This window comes from Centropristis striata, chromosome 3 (assembly GCF_030273125.1).
Source record: "Centropristis striata isolate RG_2023a ecotype Rhode Island chromosome 3, C.striata_1.0, whole genome shotgun sequence".
Taxonomy (NCBI): domain Eukaryota; kingdom Metazoa; phylum Chordata; class Actinopteri; order Perciformes; family Serranidae; genus Centropristis; species Centropristis striata.
In genome coordinates, this window is record NC_081519.1 from 40,715,704 (window position 1) to 40,732,485 (window position 16,782).

Sequence of the window (16,782 nt, forward strand, 5' to 3'; positions counted from 1 at the left end):
AATGGCAAAGTATTGGCAATAGCACATTCTCAGAGGGGGGTGGGTAATTTTTTCTGCTCTGTAAAAATTAATCTACTGGAAAATGTGTCAGCACTGCCACATGCATGAGCCCACATGATGGGAAAAAGAGAAGAAGGGAAGACAGGTTGCAAAAGAGGGTAGCAAGATGGATGGCGGGAGAAAGAGGTGGGGCTTGCAGAGCAGGGTGGATGGTGTTTCCATCTCTGAACTCCACCTTATGGGCGCTTGCAGGAAACCCCTTCCAGTGGCTGCACACGGCTCGCAACGCTACAAGGCTGCAGCACGACACACACACGTAGCCTATGATGTAGGAGGATGATGACAGGAGAGAGGAGGAGGAGGAGGAGGAGGAGGAGACGAGGGGGAGGGGGAGACAGCCAGTGAGCGTGCCGAGCGAGTAAGGGAGTGAGCGAGCGAGTGAGTGAGAGGGAAAGGGCAGAGTGAAAGGGTGAGATAAGCAGAGAGAGCAGCATCTCTTGGGCGCATTCAGCTCGCAGCAGCTCAGGAGGCAGGACGGCAGAGCAGAGGGGGGAGAACACCTGCACCTCACCGAAGGGGGCGACACCACACCTGTCTCTCTCTCTTGGACACACACAGTCACACGTCACACACACGCATTTGTGAGGAGGCGTGAGGATCAGGAGGAGGAACACCACATACACGCACAGTTTTGCTGGCTTCGCTGCGCTTTGGAGAGCTGTCTCTTGAAGACTGGACCAGAGCCGTATCCATCGCTTCATCCATCCTCTCCTTCCTTCCTGCTTTCCATTCCTCCAACTAAAGAAGCAGCTCTCCGTCACCCGCCTGAAGATCATTTGGACTGATTTGCTCTCTGTCATTCATCTAACCTCTGATCAGTGTGTCTCTCTGTAACCATCTCTGCTTTCACTCCACTCAGCCAAGGAATCAAGAGACGCTCTTACCGACCGACTGAGACGCCGACCTTTCAACCGCAAACATGAACTTCCTCCGACGCCGTCTCTCGGACAGCAGCTTCATGTCCAACCTGCCCAACGGCTACATGACAGACCTCCAGAGGCCAGACCCACCTGCTCCTCCTCCCCCCACCGCCACCTCCCCTTCCCAGCAAGGTGCACCCCCGGCCACGGCGCCCGCCCCTGCCCTGTCCCCGACCAAAGCTCCAGCACCATCCCAGGCGCCCGCCAGCTCCCCCGCAGCTCAGGAGCGGCGTCTGAACCAGCCTTCTCAGCAGCCTCAACAGGCCCAATCCTCCTCCGGATCCTCTGGCTTCTTCAGCTCCTTCAGCTCCATCACCAACGCGGTCAAACAGACGGCCGCGACCGCTGCCGGGTTTGTGGAGCAATCTGCTCCTTCTCCCTCGCTTTCTAAGAAGTTCAAGATCCTGTTGGTCATTGACGAGCCACAGCATGAGTGGTGAGTGACTTTAATGATGGGTTGAGTGATGGGAAGTTGGGTGGTTGTCTTAGCTGGCATGCTCTTTTGGATTTTTTTGGAACGCTTTACAGATTAAGTGTAAAAAATGTTTGGGTTATAGTCTGCCAGAAGGAATAAGATTTACTGTTAATTTGAATAAAAAAGATAACTTATGTGTGGCTGCAGTGGCCCAGCGCCCGACAAGTGGAATTGCAATTGATTTGAATCTTGCATGAATCTTTAAATGAATTCTTTAGGCATTTTTTGTTTGTGTTCTATGTCTTTGTATGTTTTGTCTTCCTCTCACAAAAGCTGCTCCCAAAATAGCAACAGCTCTATTAATCTGAGCAGACAGGACAGATTTTCTCTGGGGTTCGGATTCACACATCCCACCACCCAGCACCGTCACCTGTCTCTGTTTTTGTGTGTTTATGCCAACCTTTATGACGCCATGTGTGTGCATGCTTATGGTAATGTAAGTGTGAGTGTGTGAGCGTTCGAGGGCTATGAATAAGTGTTTTCATCCCTTGACAGCACAAGTTGGCTAACAGGGTATTATTCTTATGCTTTCAAGTCATATATCATGCACTGTCATAAAGGAGCATGTAGCTCTGAATAAAACATCACAAATACAAGTGAAACGTACGCCCTTGGCTGTAATAATGTTTGCTATCTCACTCGCTTTGCTATTCCACTTTCTGTTTCTGCAAATCACATTTTCAGGCTATAAAGGTTTTCTGTGTCGATGGTGATGATGGATTTTACAGCCGTTCATTGCTGTCATTATCTTGATGCAGTTTCATCTTCTCAGCCCTGGATTGGATGGCTATTTGATAAAGTGGCGACACTTTTGACCTTTAATGGATAGTCTGGAGTACTGTCATCCGCCAGTTATTGTTTAGTATCGCAAATATAATGGAGTGTGTTTACTGCTGCAAACAAAAACCATGTAAAAAAAGAACAAAGTGAGTAAACAGACAGGTGAGATTTAGATTTTTGAGACTTTGATTGTTTCCAAGGTCAAGAATGAAGTGAGCTTTTGAAACAACAAGTCCTAAAGGGGCTCAGAATGATTCAAAGTTTGAATATCCGTTACAACTGAAGCTGGGCTCAGAATACAGGAGTTTTGGAACCAGTAATCTCCAATTCACTCCTCCAATAAACGAGGGGGGGTTAAGTGCTGTTGTTTGTCCAGATTATTAATTAGTCTAAGGGCGCTTTCACAAGCCAAATCCATTTGGTTAGTCCGAATCAGAGTGAAATTGATAGTTTATATAGTGTTTAGAATGATTTGCTTTCACAGTGTAAGTGAAGCAAATATGAAGATGGAGGGCTGAAAATATACATACGGTAATGTTTCTTATTGGTTGGAAAGTTGGCTGTGGAAAATGTAAACACAGAAATAAACAAATTTCGTTTTTTTGGTCTGCACCAAAATACAATTGGAGCCGTAACAAGGATTCAGCCGCACCAGAGTTCGATAGAAACAAACTAAACTGGGTTGTGAAAGCGCCCTAAGAGGTTTACAGATCCAGACTTAAACCTCCTATCATGGCTGCCCCAATAACTCCAAACATGTTGACATTAGGAGTCTGGATGATTCTGCCAGTACTTTACCAGCATGACGACAATAGCCAATGACACAAATCAAGTAGGTAACAGTGTTGCCAAGCATCCCCATTATTTTACGAAAGAGAGATCATGTCGGGTGGTATATCCTGTAGAGTGTACTGCACCATTATTTTCAAATCTTATGTGTGTGCATGATTGAGATTAGAGAGGGGAACATCTGGAAAGTTTCTCCTTATGCGCGTTGTGCAACACAACTACAAAACTTAAACAAACTCCATCTGTTAATGAAGGCTGTCAGTTGTATTCAAAAGCTCCAGAATAAGCAAGTAAGTGAACCTTGAGTTTGGTTTGGATATATTGTCTAGCCTACATAATGACTGTTTAAAAATGCACCTTGGTATTTGCAGATAGATATACTAATTATTCTAGCTGAGTAAATCGTTGACATATAAATACTGTATATTTAAAACAGGTTGGCAATCTGTATCTTCCCTTGGGATTTTGCCATTGTCTGATACTGAGCTTTAAGTGTAAAATAAAATGCAAATGCAACTAAATGCATTGCCACTATTACCCATTTTGGCACAAGTTCTATTCTCTTTAAATAGTACAGTATTGAAATGCCATAATCCTATCAATGTATAATCATATCTGTATAACTGGTGTTTGCTTTAAAATAAACCAGTGCTATTTAGCGTTTAAAATAAACCAGTGCTATTTAGCATTGTTTAAATCATGTCTGAGTTACAGACACAAGCACATAAAACCAACTGGTGGTTTTCTCTGTTTGTGCAGTGGATATTCTTTCCAATGGGAACAGGATTATACCAGTGCATTATGGATGAGTAGATACATTCATGAGTATTGAGGTTTCACCAGACTGTACCTCCTGAATGTGACTGGCAGCTCTACACTATGGTAATCCTGTGTCACTTGCTGTGAGTGTTTTTGATGGCTTATGATTGGATGGCTGCCACCGTCATGATGTGGCGAAGTCTGAATGTGAGACGCTGCAGCTTACATTGAGAAAAGAGATGCTTGAACGCTTGGCTTTACTCTGCCTTTACAAAATATGCAATGATCACACATCTGAATTGCATGTACATCTGGATATAATATGCTTTTTCAGACTCTGGGGAAAATAACGAGAGCTTTGTGTTTATTGCCTCTTTTGCATCCACTGAACACATAAGCAAGTGCCAGCTACTGCACATAGCCAGAAAAACATTTCAGAGTTTATTTATTCAGTTTGATGATGCACTGTGGTTGTACAAAAAAAGGTATCTGATCACTGACTTACTGTTATTCCTCAAAAATGAAAAGCAATTTTCCAAAATTCCAGTCTTGCCGTATCTGATAACAGTTATGGTTAAAAAAAAATATTGTAGTCGACTCCTGGGTCCATGCAATCTTATTTACAGCCATCAGTTACTACAACTACTAACTAACAGCAGGGCATAAATACAGAAATACCTACCACCCCCTAAGCTATATCCGTCTAGTCTAGAGAATATTCTAGAGCCAAGCCAAAAACGACAAAAGAAGGGCATGACTCGGAGAAAAAGACACATTTACAAATCCGTCTGCCACTTCAGCACCATGGACAGCACCATGGATTTATCAATGCACAGCACAGATACGCTACTGATGACCATGGTTGGGGCAGTAGAGTGTAACTTGCACAAACCTCCGTCAGATAAAGAATCAATGAGTCAGGCAGGTTAGACTAACATACCCAGCTGAACGCCCCTCTGCCCTGCACTTGGTTTGCTCCCAGTGGATGGAAAGGGGGCAGGTTGACAATCAAAGAGGGGGGCATCTAATCTGTGTTGTAACTGTGTTGCCAAGCATGTAAGTCTTCCCCATTATTTTACGAAAGAGAGATCATGTCGGGTGGTATATCCTGTAGAGTGTACTGCACCATTATTTTCAAATCTTATGTGTGTGCATGATTGAGATTAGAGAGGGGAACATCTGGAAAGTTTCTCCTTATGCGCGTTGTGCAACACAACTACAAAACTTAAACAAACTCCATCTGTTAATGAAGGCTGTCAGTTGTATTCAAAAGCTCCTTTTCTCGAACCAGTTGGCTGGAAAGGTTCAAGGCTTCATGAGGCTTCATCTACCCATCACTACTCCTGGGTCCATACAATCTTATTTACAGCCATCAGTTACTACAACTACTAACTAACAGCAGGGCATAAATACAGAAATACCTACCACCCCCTAAGCTATATCCATCTAGTCTAGAGAATATTATAGAGCCAAGCCAAAAACGCCACTTCAGCACCATGGACGGCACCATGGATTTATCAATGCACAGCACAGATACGCTACTGATGACCATGGTTGGGGCAGTAGAGTGTAAGTTGCACAAACCTCCGTCAATCAATGAGTCAGGCAGGTTAGACTAACATACCCAGCTGAATGCCCCTCTGCCCTGCACTTGGTTTGCTCCCAGTGGATGGAAAGGGGGCAGGTTGACAATCAAAGAGGGGGGCAACTAATCTGACGCCACCAGATGGTTTGTTACACAGAACCACCTGAGTAGCTGTTATTGGAAACTAAAAAATACAAACTATCTGGCAGGTGATTGGATGAAGCATCTGTCTATCACCAGGACACACTGTCCATTAGGAATGGGCGATATGTTATCGTTTACAATGACTTGCATTTTGTTATCACATTTGTCCATTATATGTTTGAGTGAAGTTTTATGTGTATGAAAACTTGCACTAGGATTTGTGGCGTGTTCCAGCCATTAGCCATTTCTACACACTTATTTTTTCATCAGTCATCACTGATTGAATTTCATTTTCAGTGAAGTTCTATTTATTTGTCTTTTTTCTTAATTTATCAGATTGTATTTGCAGTTGCGCTACTTTGAGATTTTTATAAGCTAAGCAGTTTTTTTTACTGCCTGTGTGCCAAAACGTTTTAATACAATTTTTAATAAATAGATTCTGTTCTCACCTTTCAGACTTGTTTGTTTGGTGTCACTCACTATATTCTTGCAGGACAGGTGGACGACTTGAACTTAATTGATGTAGTTTAGTACCCTTTACTATTATTTTGGTGATAGATTTATAGTCAAAAAGATTAGGCTGAATTGGTGTTTATTTGTCATAATTTCATTGTTACCGTGATAAATACCAAGAATTATCGGGGTGAATGTTAAGTCCATATCGCCCATCCTTACTGTCCATGTCGAAAACAGTCGGGAGACGAGCGAAGGACTTCAGTGCCGTTCTTTTCTCTTCTTTCAGTAATAATAATAAATACAATCCAGTTCTGATATGAATGATGCTTTTACGGCATCGCCACAAGACCTTGAAACAGGTCTTCTTCTTCTTCTTTGTCCTCACATGTTGGACTCAGGGCAGCCTGGACACTACAGTGAAGTGGTATTACAAGAGAGAACGGGATAGGCCTATGTGGTTAGCATACTTTTTTTTTTTTTAACTGTAATTATGTATATACATTGTGAAGCACATTGAGTCTGCCTTGTGCATGAAATGCGCTCTATAAATAAAGTTGAATTGAATTGAATTGAAAACTAATTTGACTATATGCATCGATCTCTTTGATATAACGTAAAAAAGTTACTTCCTGGTGTTGCCGTTGATGTTGTCTGCTGTCCATATCTAACACATTGCACCTTAAAGTGAGCTTGTTGGCACAGTTAATATACCTTACAATACAATTATGTGCTAAATACATCATGTAGAATATCAATGTCAATGTAGAAATACATTTTTAGGTTCTTGCAAAATGTTTGCCACATTTTGGTCCTGGTCGACAAGAGAAAAGTTGCAGAATCCTGGAATACAAATGCAAGCTTGGTGCAGGGCAAAGATGCAGACTAGGTAATATAATTTGACATTTATGAGGAGTAATGCATTGAATTGGCAATTTCACTGGCAATATTTCCAGAAGTCCTCCCATTCTGTTTGTAAACAATCCTTCATCCAAAGAGAAAAACATAAATATTAATGTTGTTTCTGTAGGAGGCGGGTGGGGTGTGCGCTTGCAGACAGAGCTCTCCTTAAAGCATCTGGGCCAGAGAAGCTCTCTGCTAACTGTTATTGATTTTCCACTCAGCAAAGAGCAGGGCCAGACTCTCTGTAATATCACTCGGAAAAAAGAACTTTCCCCTCTTTAAAGATTCTGTATGTTGTTCATATCAAAGCTATATTATCATCACATTACATTACATTCAATATGATAATAACTTCCGGCATGATTTCAACAGCCCCTCGTGAAGTTCATGTGTATTTGTATTTGGTTAAAAAGCCAAGCATAAATATACTTTTAACTCTGGGAAACACATTTGGTGTATACAAAGTTTTAATGACTCATTCCCAGTTAACTGAAATACCACTGAGAACCAGGCCAAATGGCATCTAGAAATCGAATACAAACTGAACCGTTTAACGCCCACACTGATGAATTACAAGCAAAGTTTGATGTGAAGATTGATGGAGAGACTAAAAGGGAAAGACGTGCAATTAGGATTGGTCATTTCCACCTGTCAATTACAATTAACGCAGACACCATATTACTTATTTCGCACAGTGTTTTTTTTTTTATACCTTTGAAGTGGATGATAGTGATGAGAAGTTATGAGGCTTTTATTTCCTCTTGCTCCATCTCATGTACAAAGGGTGGCTGATATATTGACTAAACTCAATGTCTTGTGGCTTGTTTTACATAGGATGTAGCTTAGTAAATTACCTTATTGGGAACATAAAGCAAAATTCTCTAATTCTCTCTTCTTCTTTTTTTTTTTTTTTTTAGCTACAAGCATATTCACTCCTGCCCATCCACACTGCAAAAAAAAAGAAAAGTTGGGTGAACTCAAAATTTCAAGGCAACAAACTTTGATACAATTTTAAGTTGGACAATTAAACTAAATATTTTAAGTTTTGTTTTTGAGTTTGCTCAACTCTGAATTTCTCTGGCACGATTGTAACACCGCTATGAAATGTCAGCTAATGTTGTAACCACAATTTTGAGTTAGCATTGATAGACTAATGGCTACTCTTGTAGCTGAAACAAGCAGCGATGCTAGCGTCAGTTAGCCGCTAGCGTCAGTTAGCCGCTAGCTTTCGCTAATGACTGAATTTCACAACAAAGAAATAAGAGTTAGCAGAACTATTGTCTCTTGTTTTGAACCCCAACTTAAAGATATAAGTAACAACAACTCACCAACTTGTTTTTGAGCAGACAACTGGCTTCCTTTGTTGTGCTAACTTACATTATTGCCCTAAATGTCAGTAATTTATATTTCCAAGTTTTACCAACTTAAATCACTGTTTTAGGCCAAAAAGTACAAGCTGGCTTTTTTGCAGTGCAGACCATTCTCTCGGTGACTGTATGTGACATATGAGGCATATATTTTTGCAGGGACTTGTAGTAGTGAGTGACACAAAGCCTTGTTTACAAAAGAGGTGTTTGCTTTAGCCTAGCCTCTCTTCCCCTATCTTTGTTTATTTGGCACCCCACATTCGGTGGGCAATCTTTGTATTATGTCTGAGTTTGCACATAAAGTTCACAGAATTGCAAAATCCGAGCTTTCAGTTGTACAGTATGTACGCATGAGTGTTATGAGTTTACAGGCTTGAAACAAACAGGCAGATAATTACAAATTTGCAGAATCCGTAAAGAGACTGAGCCAAATGACTAGTAACTATGCTACAGTATGTCAGCCTTCATCATGCCATTATTTTTTTTTATTCGACAGCTCTTAAAAGCCTTTGTGCATGGTTTTGTTATATATAACTTGGGTGTTTTTCCCCTTTTTGCATCCAAATTCAAAATTCTTCCAGTAGGAGCCACTCACAAATGTTTTAATGCATTGACATTTGTTGCAGGAATTAGTAGAACCATCATACTGGTGTTATTGTATTCATCAGAGGGTCAAATGGTGCATTTAGAGCTGATTTGAAAATATTGAGCTATATTTTGTGTATTGTGATATAGCCTAAAAACAATAACATTACGTGTTTACCTTCATTCACCTTTTTAGGGACTTCTTCTGTGCTCTCATTTAAACCTCCCTTTCTGAATTCAACTAAACATTGCATCTTGAAATAAACAAGGGAAAGTAAACATGCAGTTACAAACATACTATATCTCTAAATAACGCTGGCATCCGCTTTATGCACGCTGTTGCATAAGCGACCACAGGTATCATCACTCTCTGCATCCGACTGCTCTTTCTCTAAGCTCTCAAATATTGACTGTGCTGCTATGATGGCTCACTCTGACTGTGCCACAAAATAGAGACCACAATGGGAGTCCGGCAATAAAGCCGCGAGATGAAAGAGTGAAAGTATTTTGCAGGCGATTTAGATTCAGTGTGTGTGTGTGTGTGTTTTTTTTAGTTGCCTCATATAATCCTTATGCAACAGACCCCAAGCCTTTTGAGGTGGGTGGGGGAGGAGACAGTGTCCTCCAGGGCCTTCCAAGGTGATTTCAGCACCGAGGGGAGGATTAAGGAAGATGGAGGGGAAGATCTGGGAATCTCCTTTTGTGACGCCCTTTCCTGATTGTCTCACCCTCTTCCCTCCTTGTGTGCTTTTCTCCACCTCTCTCCTCTCTGCTTCCCTCTCTCTGCCTTTTTTCCCTGACAGTCTCTCTGTTTGTGGCTCCAGAGAAATTGCTCTGGGTTCCTGACATGATGAAGTAATGAGGAGAGACATGGTGATTCAGCAGTTTCAGCCCAAAGGCCACATCTGCTCTCTTTCCTTTGCTCTCTATATCTGTCTCCATCTCTGCCTCTTTCCCCCCTCTCTGTTCCTTTATCTCTCTGTTTATCTTTGGAGTATGTGCTCTGCAGTTTGTCCCCAGCGAGCGTTTTTACCACCTATATCGCCTGAGTACCCATCAGAGGAGATTAATTCGGACTGATGACTTTTCAATATGACTCATAGCGAAGGGTTTTAGTTGGACTGCAGGTTGACGCACATTTCTCTGAAGAGCAGGGGCTGATGATGAACGTCACCCAGTCGCCAGCAGCCACAGCTCAAGCTTTAACTGGTTGGTGTTTGAGAGCATACTGATGAGCCAACAAGTAGAAACATTTGGAAAGGCTTCACAGAAGGTATAAATGTTTTTTAATCACTTATTCTTACTGCCAGGAAAGTCACACTGGCAATAATCTAATAGTCGATACCAGCACCAATGAAATTCCACGATTCTCGAGGCCAATTTTGATAACTGCACTCCTTTATTAAAACATTTTAAATCAGTAGTCAAGTCAAGTCAAGTCAGATTTATTTATATAGCGCATTTACAGACGGCTGAGCCGCACCAAAGTGCTTCACATAAAAGTGCAAGAAAGTGCAATAAAATAAAAAATTGACAAAGGTAACAAAGAAAACAAAAAACAAAACAAAATTTAATTTAAAATAAATTAAAAGAAGATGGGACATTTTTTTAAAAGCACTGTGGGATTACTAGGATACACTATTCCCTAGCACTTGCCAGAGGAAAAAAAAAAAGTAGCCATTTTTCTATTAAAGTCTAAGCAAAATTTGGAGCTAAATAAACAAAGCTGCATAAACATATTTTGGTCATAAGATGGCAGTGTAATGTGTTGCTGTAGGCTAATCCGTCAGTAAACAATAGAAGAAATACAGATGGGCAAGACAGAAAAAACAACAACAAAACAGAGGTTGCTAACGGAAACACAACTACTGTCAGCATGGTATTCTACTACTGCGGTTAAATTATTTAAACCTAAGTATGGTCGCCTTTAGCGTTCAGCCATTATGAGCCATTATTTAGCAAATGTAACATGAAACATAGGCCAACTAAAAGTAATGGTAGCATGTATTTCAGAATAAGAATAACAAGGATTACATTTTGGATATGTTGTTAATGTGACCCAATGATGAATTGAAACTCATTCATCTGGATTTTTGTTTGTGGCTCAGTTGGTAGAGTGAGTTGCCCCCCAACCGAAGGGTTGGGGGTTCGATCCCTGACCGTCGCAGTCCACATGTCGACGTATCCTTGAGCAAGATACTGAACCCCAAATTGCTCCTGATGCTGCATTCATCGGTGTGTGAATGAATTCCCAGTGGTGGCAGGTGGCACCGTTTAGGGTAGCCTCTGCCACCAGTATGAATGTGTGTGAAAAGGTGAATGAGCGCAGGCTGTAGTGTAAAGCGCTTTGAGTGGTCGCAAAGCGACTAGAAAAGCGCTATATAAGTGCAGGTCCATTTACCATTTACCATTTTAATCTGGAATTCTGACTCTGAAGTTGAAATGTTTTCTCAATTTGTCTGAAAACTTTCAATGGCACTATGTGCATACTGGTTTCAGCAAAGTCTTATTAATCCCTTAAAATCTGCAAAGTAATTCCATACACGACTCTGACTGTTTTGCTGTCACTGCAGCAGCACTTGGGGCCAGACTCAACGTGTTGTTGTTCTCCTGCTGGTGGGCTTTGTTCTAGAGGCGAATATATGCTGTCCCCATCAGGTCCAGAAGAGATGCAGCACACACACACACACACACACACACTGTCCCCATCAGGTCCAGAAGAGATGCAGCTTGGTATCTGAGGCACTGTACAATAACAAGTACCATCACGCTTGTGTTGGGGGTGTTTTGTTTCCTGTGGTTGCACAGCAGAAAAGTGCTGTTTTACTGACTCATTCACGATGACCCGCACTGAATGTAAACAAATCAAATCAAATCAAATCAAACTTTATTTATATAGCGCTTTTCATACATAAAAATGCAACACAAAGTGCTTTACAAAAATAGGAATAAAAACAGACAATAAAAATGACAAAACCCACCCCTCCCTCCCCCACATACACATCTGTAAGTATACATACACAAACATATACACACACGCACGCACACAAACACACACTCAGACTCACACACAGCACATATTGATTGACAGTGTAGACATGGCAACAAGAGCTTTGACTTTGTGCATGTCTGCGTGTTGCATTCATGCGTGCATTGAAAAAAAAGTCATTCTAATTTTCTCCAACGCCAGTGGAGACAGGAGTACACATTGAGAGCAGGTGGCGGGGTGGAGCCACGTATGACTCCATCAGCATCTCACACACACACACACACACACACACACACACACACACACACAGACATGAATTTACAAGCACCTGCATTCTCTACTCCTCTTTTCTGCCATCTAATTATACACATTAGGAAGGCAAAAAGTGTTTTTCACACAGAGTTCAGCATTTTTCCTCAGTTTTTGTTGCCCGAGTTTACTGCAGAACTGTGGTTTGGGAATACAGCAGTTCACTGTTGAAGGCAGGGGTTAAACTGGGATCTGTCTGTGTGGGAGCTGCATGGTTTCAGGGTTGCAATGGTTTGAATAAACTAATATATATCGTTTGAAAACTAAAGAAATAACAAGACATTAAAGACATTCTAGAGGTGGCAGTAAAACTACAGCTGATGACAATACAATCTCTGATATTCTGCTCAAATCACGATTGTCCTGACAATGCTAAGAGATTTCAATATGTGTTAGCTTACTTGACACTTGCAAAATGCTGAATAAAAGCTTGCCAGCTAGTTCATTTAACAGTTGGCTGCCAAAGATTGAAGGCAAACTGCCACACACCATCTTTCTTTCAAGTTAAAGTATCATTTTATTGAAGTGAAACATTGTTAAAGCAGAATATCAGAACGATTTACATTCTGTTAGAGCCTGTCAGGGTCTGACCTAGTTTCCTCCCTGCCTTGCTATCCACCTATATCACTCCCTGCCATCTGTGATGTCTGACTGACTGGCAGGTGCACTGAGGTTACTTCTTCTTTCTTTTTTTTCTGTTTTCTGGCGGGCGGCAACCGGCATTAAGGTGCATTGCTGCCACCTAGACTGAAGTTTCCGATGTGCTGAGAAGCTTGTAAAAGGAAACCCCTTTGAATGTTGTGATGTGCACGTGTTTCTGTGTGACCTCTTTTAGGGCCTTTGTTCTCTGCAGCTAGAAAGAAAATGTGCTTTAGTCATCACTTCAAGCAGACAAGAGTTCACAGTGAGTGCAGGTGGGGAGGTGAAGCTGTGTATCTCTTATCAACATCTTTCTCACACACACACACACACACTGTCCCCATCAGGTCCAGAAGAGATGCAGCTTGCTATCTGAGGCACTGTACAATAACAAGTACCATCACGCTTGTGTTGGGGGTGTTTTGTTTCCTGTGGTTGCACAGCAGAAAAGTGCTGTTTTACTGACTCATTCACGATGACCCGCACTGAATGTAAACAAGAGCTTTGAGTTTGTGCATGTCTGCGTGTTGCATTCATGCGTGCATCGAAAAAAAAAAAAAGTCCTTCTAATTTTCTCCAACGCCAGTGGAGACAGGAGTACACATTGAGAGCAGGTGGCGGGGTGGAGCCACGTATGACTCCATCAGCATCTCACACACACACACACACACACACACACACACACACACACACACACACACAAATCTACAAGCACCTGCATGCTCTACTACCATTTTTTGCCATTTAAACACAGGTGGTGTAGTGGTTAGCGCTCTCGCCTCACAGCTAGAGGCATGTTATGTAATATAATATGACATGTAACGTAATATAATTATAATATACATTAAGTAGTACAAGACATGATTATAAAAGAGTTAGAGAGAGGGTCGCCGGTTCGCCTCCCGCCTGCGGCTCTTCTGTGTGGAGTCTGCATGTTCTCTCTGTGTCCCCGTTACTGTTACTATGGGTTCTCACCGGGTACTCCGGCTTCCTCCCAGTCCAAAAACATGCACTTAGGTTTAACTGGTGACTCTAAATTGCCCGTAGGTGTGAATGAGAGCGTGATTGTCTGTCTCTATGTGTCGGCCCTGTGATAGGCTGCCGACCTGTCAAGTCAAGTATAGTTTATTTGTCCCAACTTGGGCAATTTGTTTGCAGTCTGGGTGTATACAATCCATAAAAAACAATACATTCCAACACACATACATACAACAGATCACAGCCTCATTATATATATATATCTAAAGATAAAACAAACAAACTAATAGTGCAACAGAAGGCAATTCCAGGTGAAGTGTCAACCACATAAGTCCCCAACCTCAACATCAACAACATCATCCTCATCGTCAATATCAAACTCATCGTCATTATCATCATCACTATCACTATCAACATCACCATCATCGTTCAACCAGGTTCAGTTCCCTAATGGAAGTGGGGATGAATGTCCAGGGTGACCCCGCCTCTCGCCCAATGTCGGCTCCAACCCCCGTGACCCAAGTGCGGATAATCGTTTAAGGGTAATGAATGAATAATTAAACACAATGGGAAAGTGTTTTCACACATTGTATCTTTCAGTGATCTACTTTTCCTCATTTCTGCGTTCATGCCTGTGGTTTGGGAGGTAACCAGCTCATTGTTCAAGGTTATTTGCTAAAGATATCCACTCTAAACACACCTTTTCACAACACATCCACATGCAGTTACAGCACTTACACGCCTTTTCATCGGTATTTGACATTTCTACTGGATGTGGTTTTGGGTTTACGGCCGTATTGGCAGGAATTATCTGTGGCATTATGGCTCTCAGCTGCTCGTCCACACACACACGCTGAGAACTGACCTTATTACAGCCGGTGGCAGCATCATGTTGACTTTATATGGTCCTCCTGGTTGCCACCTCCTGATGTCTTGTGCCTCTCAGCTGTTACTAGACCAGTGGCATTTTCAGAGGATACAGAAACAACAACTGAAATCTGTAACCATGTAACTTCCCTAATATGACGTAATGCTTTTACAAGTTTAAAACTGAGTTATTGGAGGTTTAAATATTTATATATATTCATATTTAACAAAGGGAAAAAATGTGCACTGGTTTTACTGTGAAGCTTCATAATTAGCATTTTAATTATTATGCTTATTATTCCACTCCGTCTCTGTGAGGAGAAGCTAGATAAACAGAAGGCTCGTGCTTGCTCCCAGGAGACCGGGCTATTAGTGACTGCAGATTTGTGGCTCTGGCTGTGTCAATACCCACTGACTGATAACCAGCATTGAGACTTATCCCTGCAGCCTCTTAGGACCGATCACCCATTACATTTGTGTCACGAAAAGCAGTTAGCCTTTTAACTAATTTAAACGAGACAGGAAGTGAAACATCCCCTCTGTGTATACATAATAAGTTTTCCTTCACGTTTTCATGACTCTGCTGTTTTTTCCACCCTCTCCATTGTGGCAGACATTTTGTAGAGACAATTAGATAAGCGAAGCACTTACTGCCTGTGCTATCCTCATAAATTTTCACCTCAACAAGCTGTTAAACTCAAAGAGCCAAACAGCTTGAGTGGTTATTATTCCAAAAAAATTAATCTAACCAAAGAGCCACAGACAGCAGTAAAGTCTGAATGAATGGTTCAGTGAATGATTCTAAAACAAAGCTAACGAGGAGGATCACCATTATTATGAAAGAATATAGGCTCTACTTATTAATAAAACGTGCATGAAAGTTGTGGGCTTATCATGCAGTTTTAGGGGACATGGGCTAATGAAGACAGCCTCTCTGTTAGATTCATAGCCTACATTAGCTAACATATTAGCTGTTGTTACAGTTCTTATGCCTGCTCCTTATATATTGTGTTAAGTGTTAACCAAATGTATTAGACCATGTCATAAAAACAAGAAAACAAATAATTTTAAAATCTTTCAGAAGCTTGTTAAAAACTATTATTCGTTATTCATTTGGCAAATACAATTGAATTCACCTTTTCATGAGCTGGCTCAAGTCAGAAATTAATATGAAGCATAACATTCAACCACCAAAACTATTTTTCTGTTCAGGAATGCAAGTAAATAACTATAGTTTGACATCTTAATCAAGACATAAGAATGTGCTACCATTACAGAGACATAAAAAATGATTTTGGTAAGTACTAATGCTGTTAATTTAGGACAGCTGTGGCATAAACCGGTGGTCTAATAAATTTGTTAACCCTTTATCAGGCAAAGAACTATATTTGGTTACTTCAGGTAATATTTCGAGAAAAAAAGTTGCAAATTTAAGAGTTTTAAAGTGGCAAATATGCATGAAAAAAGTCGCAGATTTATGAGAGAAAAGTGTGAAAAAGCAACTTTTTTCCCCAGATTCAACACTTTAAATGTCATAAATCTGCGCATTTTTTTCTCGTAGATTTACCACTTTAATCTCGTAAACTTTTTTCTCAAAATATTATTTTCGTATGTTTTTTTACACATTCTGGCTGTATGTAGTATCCTCCAATATTCTCTAGGGTTGAAATTTGGAATTTGCAAGTATTTCAATGAGTGCCCTATTAAGGGTTAAGCACTGTATATATGTTTGGCATGATGAAAATGAAAACATATATAAACATAATTGAAATAGTTTTAGATTTGAGATGGAAAGTTAACCTGATGATAGAAATAATAAGCAGACCTAACCACACACACACAAATGCACAAATAGGAGAGACAACGCCTGAGAAAATAAGTGAGCCAGAGGAAAGTAATTTCACATGAAGTGCTCCAAAAAACAGAAAAGTAGAAAACAGACTTTATAATCAGGAATGGACAGACTCCTTGAGAACCAGTATGACTCATACCGGTAGACAATTTGGAGTATTGGTCATCGTCTCTGTTAAAAACACTCAACACATTGTCTCCTGCTTCTGCCAATACATACATTCAAGCATTCAAGTACAAAAACATCTATTAAAAAAAAGTAAGCCCACACAATTATCCTCAAAATGTAATTGAAATATTTCTGCAGTTGAAAAGGCAGAGTTTCACAT

The 16,782-nt window shown here is 40.9% G+C and overlaps 1 protein-coding gene across 1 annotated transcript in view; it reads left to right on the forward strand.

The window, feature by feature from the left end:
* Positions 1-554: 554 nt before the first annotated feature.
* The window catches only part of syn2b (synapsin IIb), a 128,334-nt gene continuing 112,106 nt past the window's right edge, over positions 555-16,782 (forward strand). Inside the window, exon 1 of the mRNA XM_059327368.1 lies at positions 555-1,416. Coding sequence (XP_059183351.1) covers positions 980-1,416 — 437 coding nt within the window. The 5' untranslated portion in view covers positions 555-979. The remainder of the gene's footprint in view (positions 1,417-16,782) is intronic.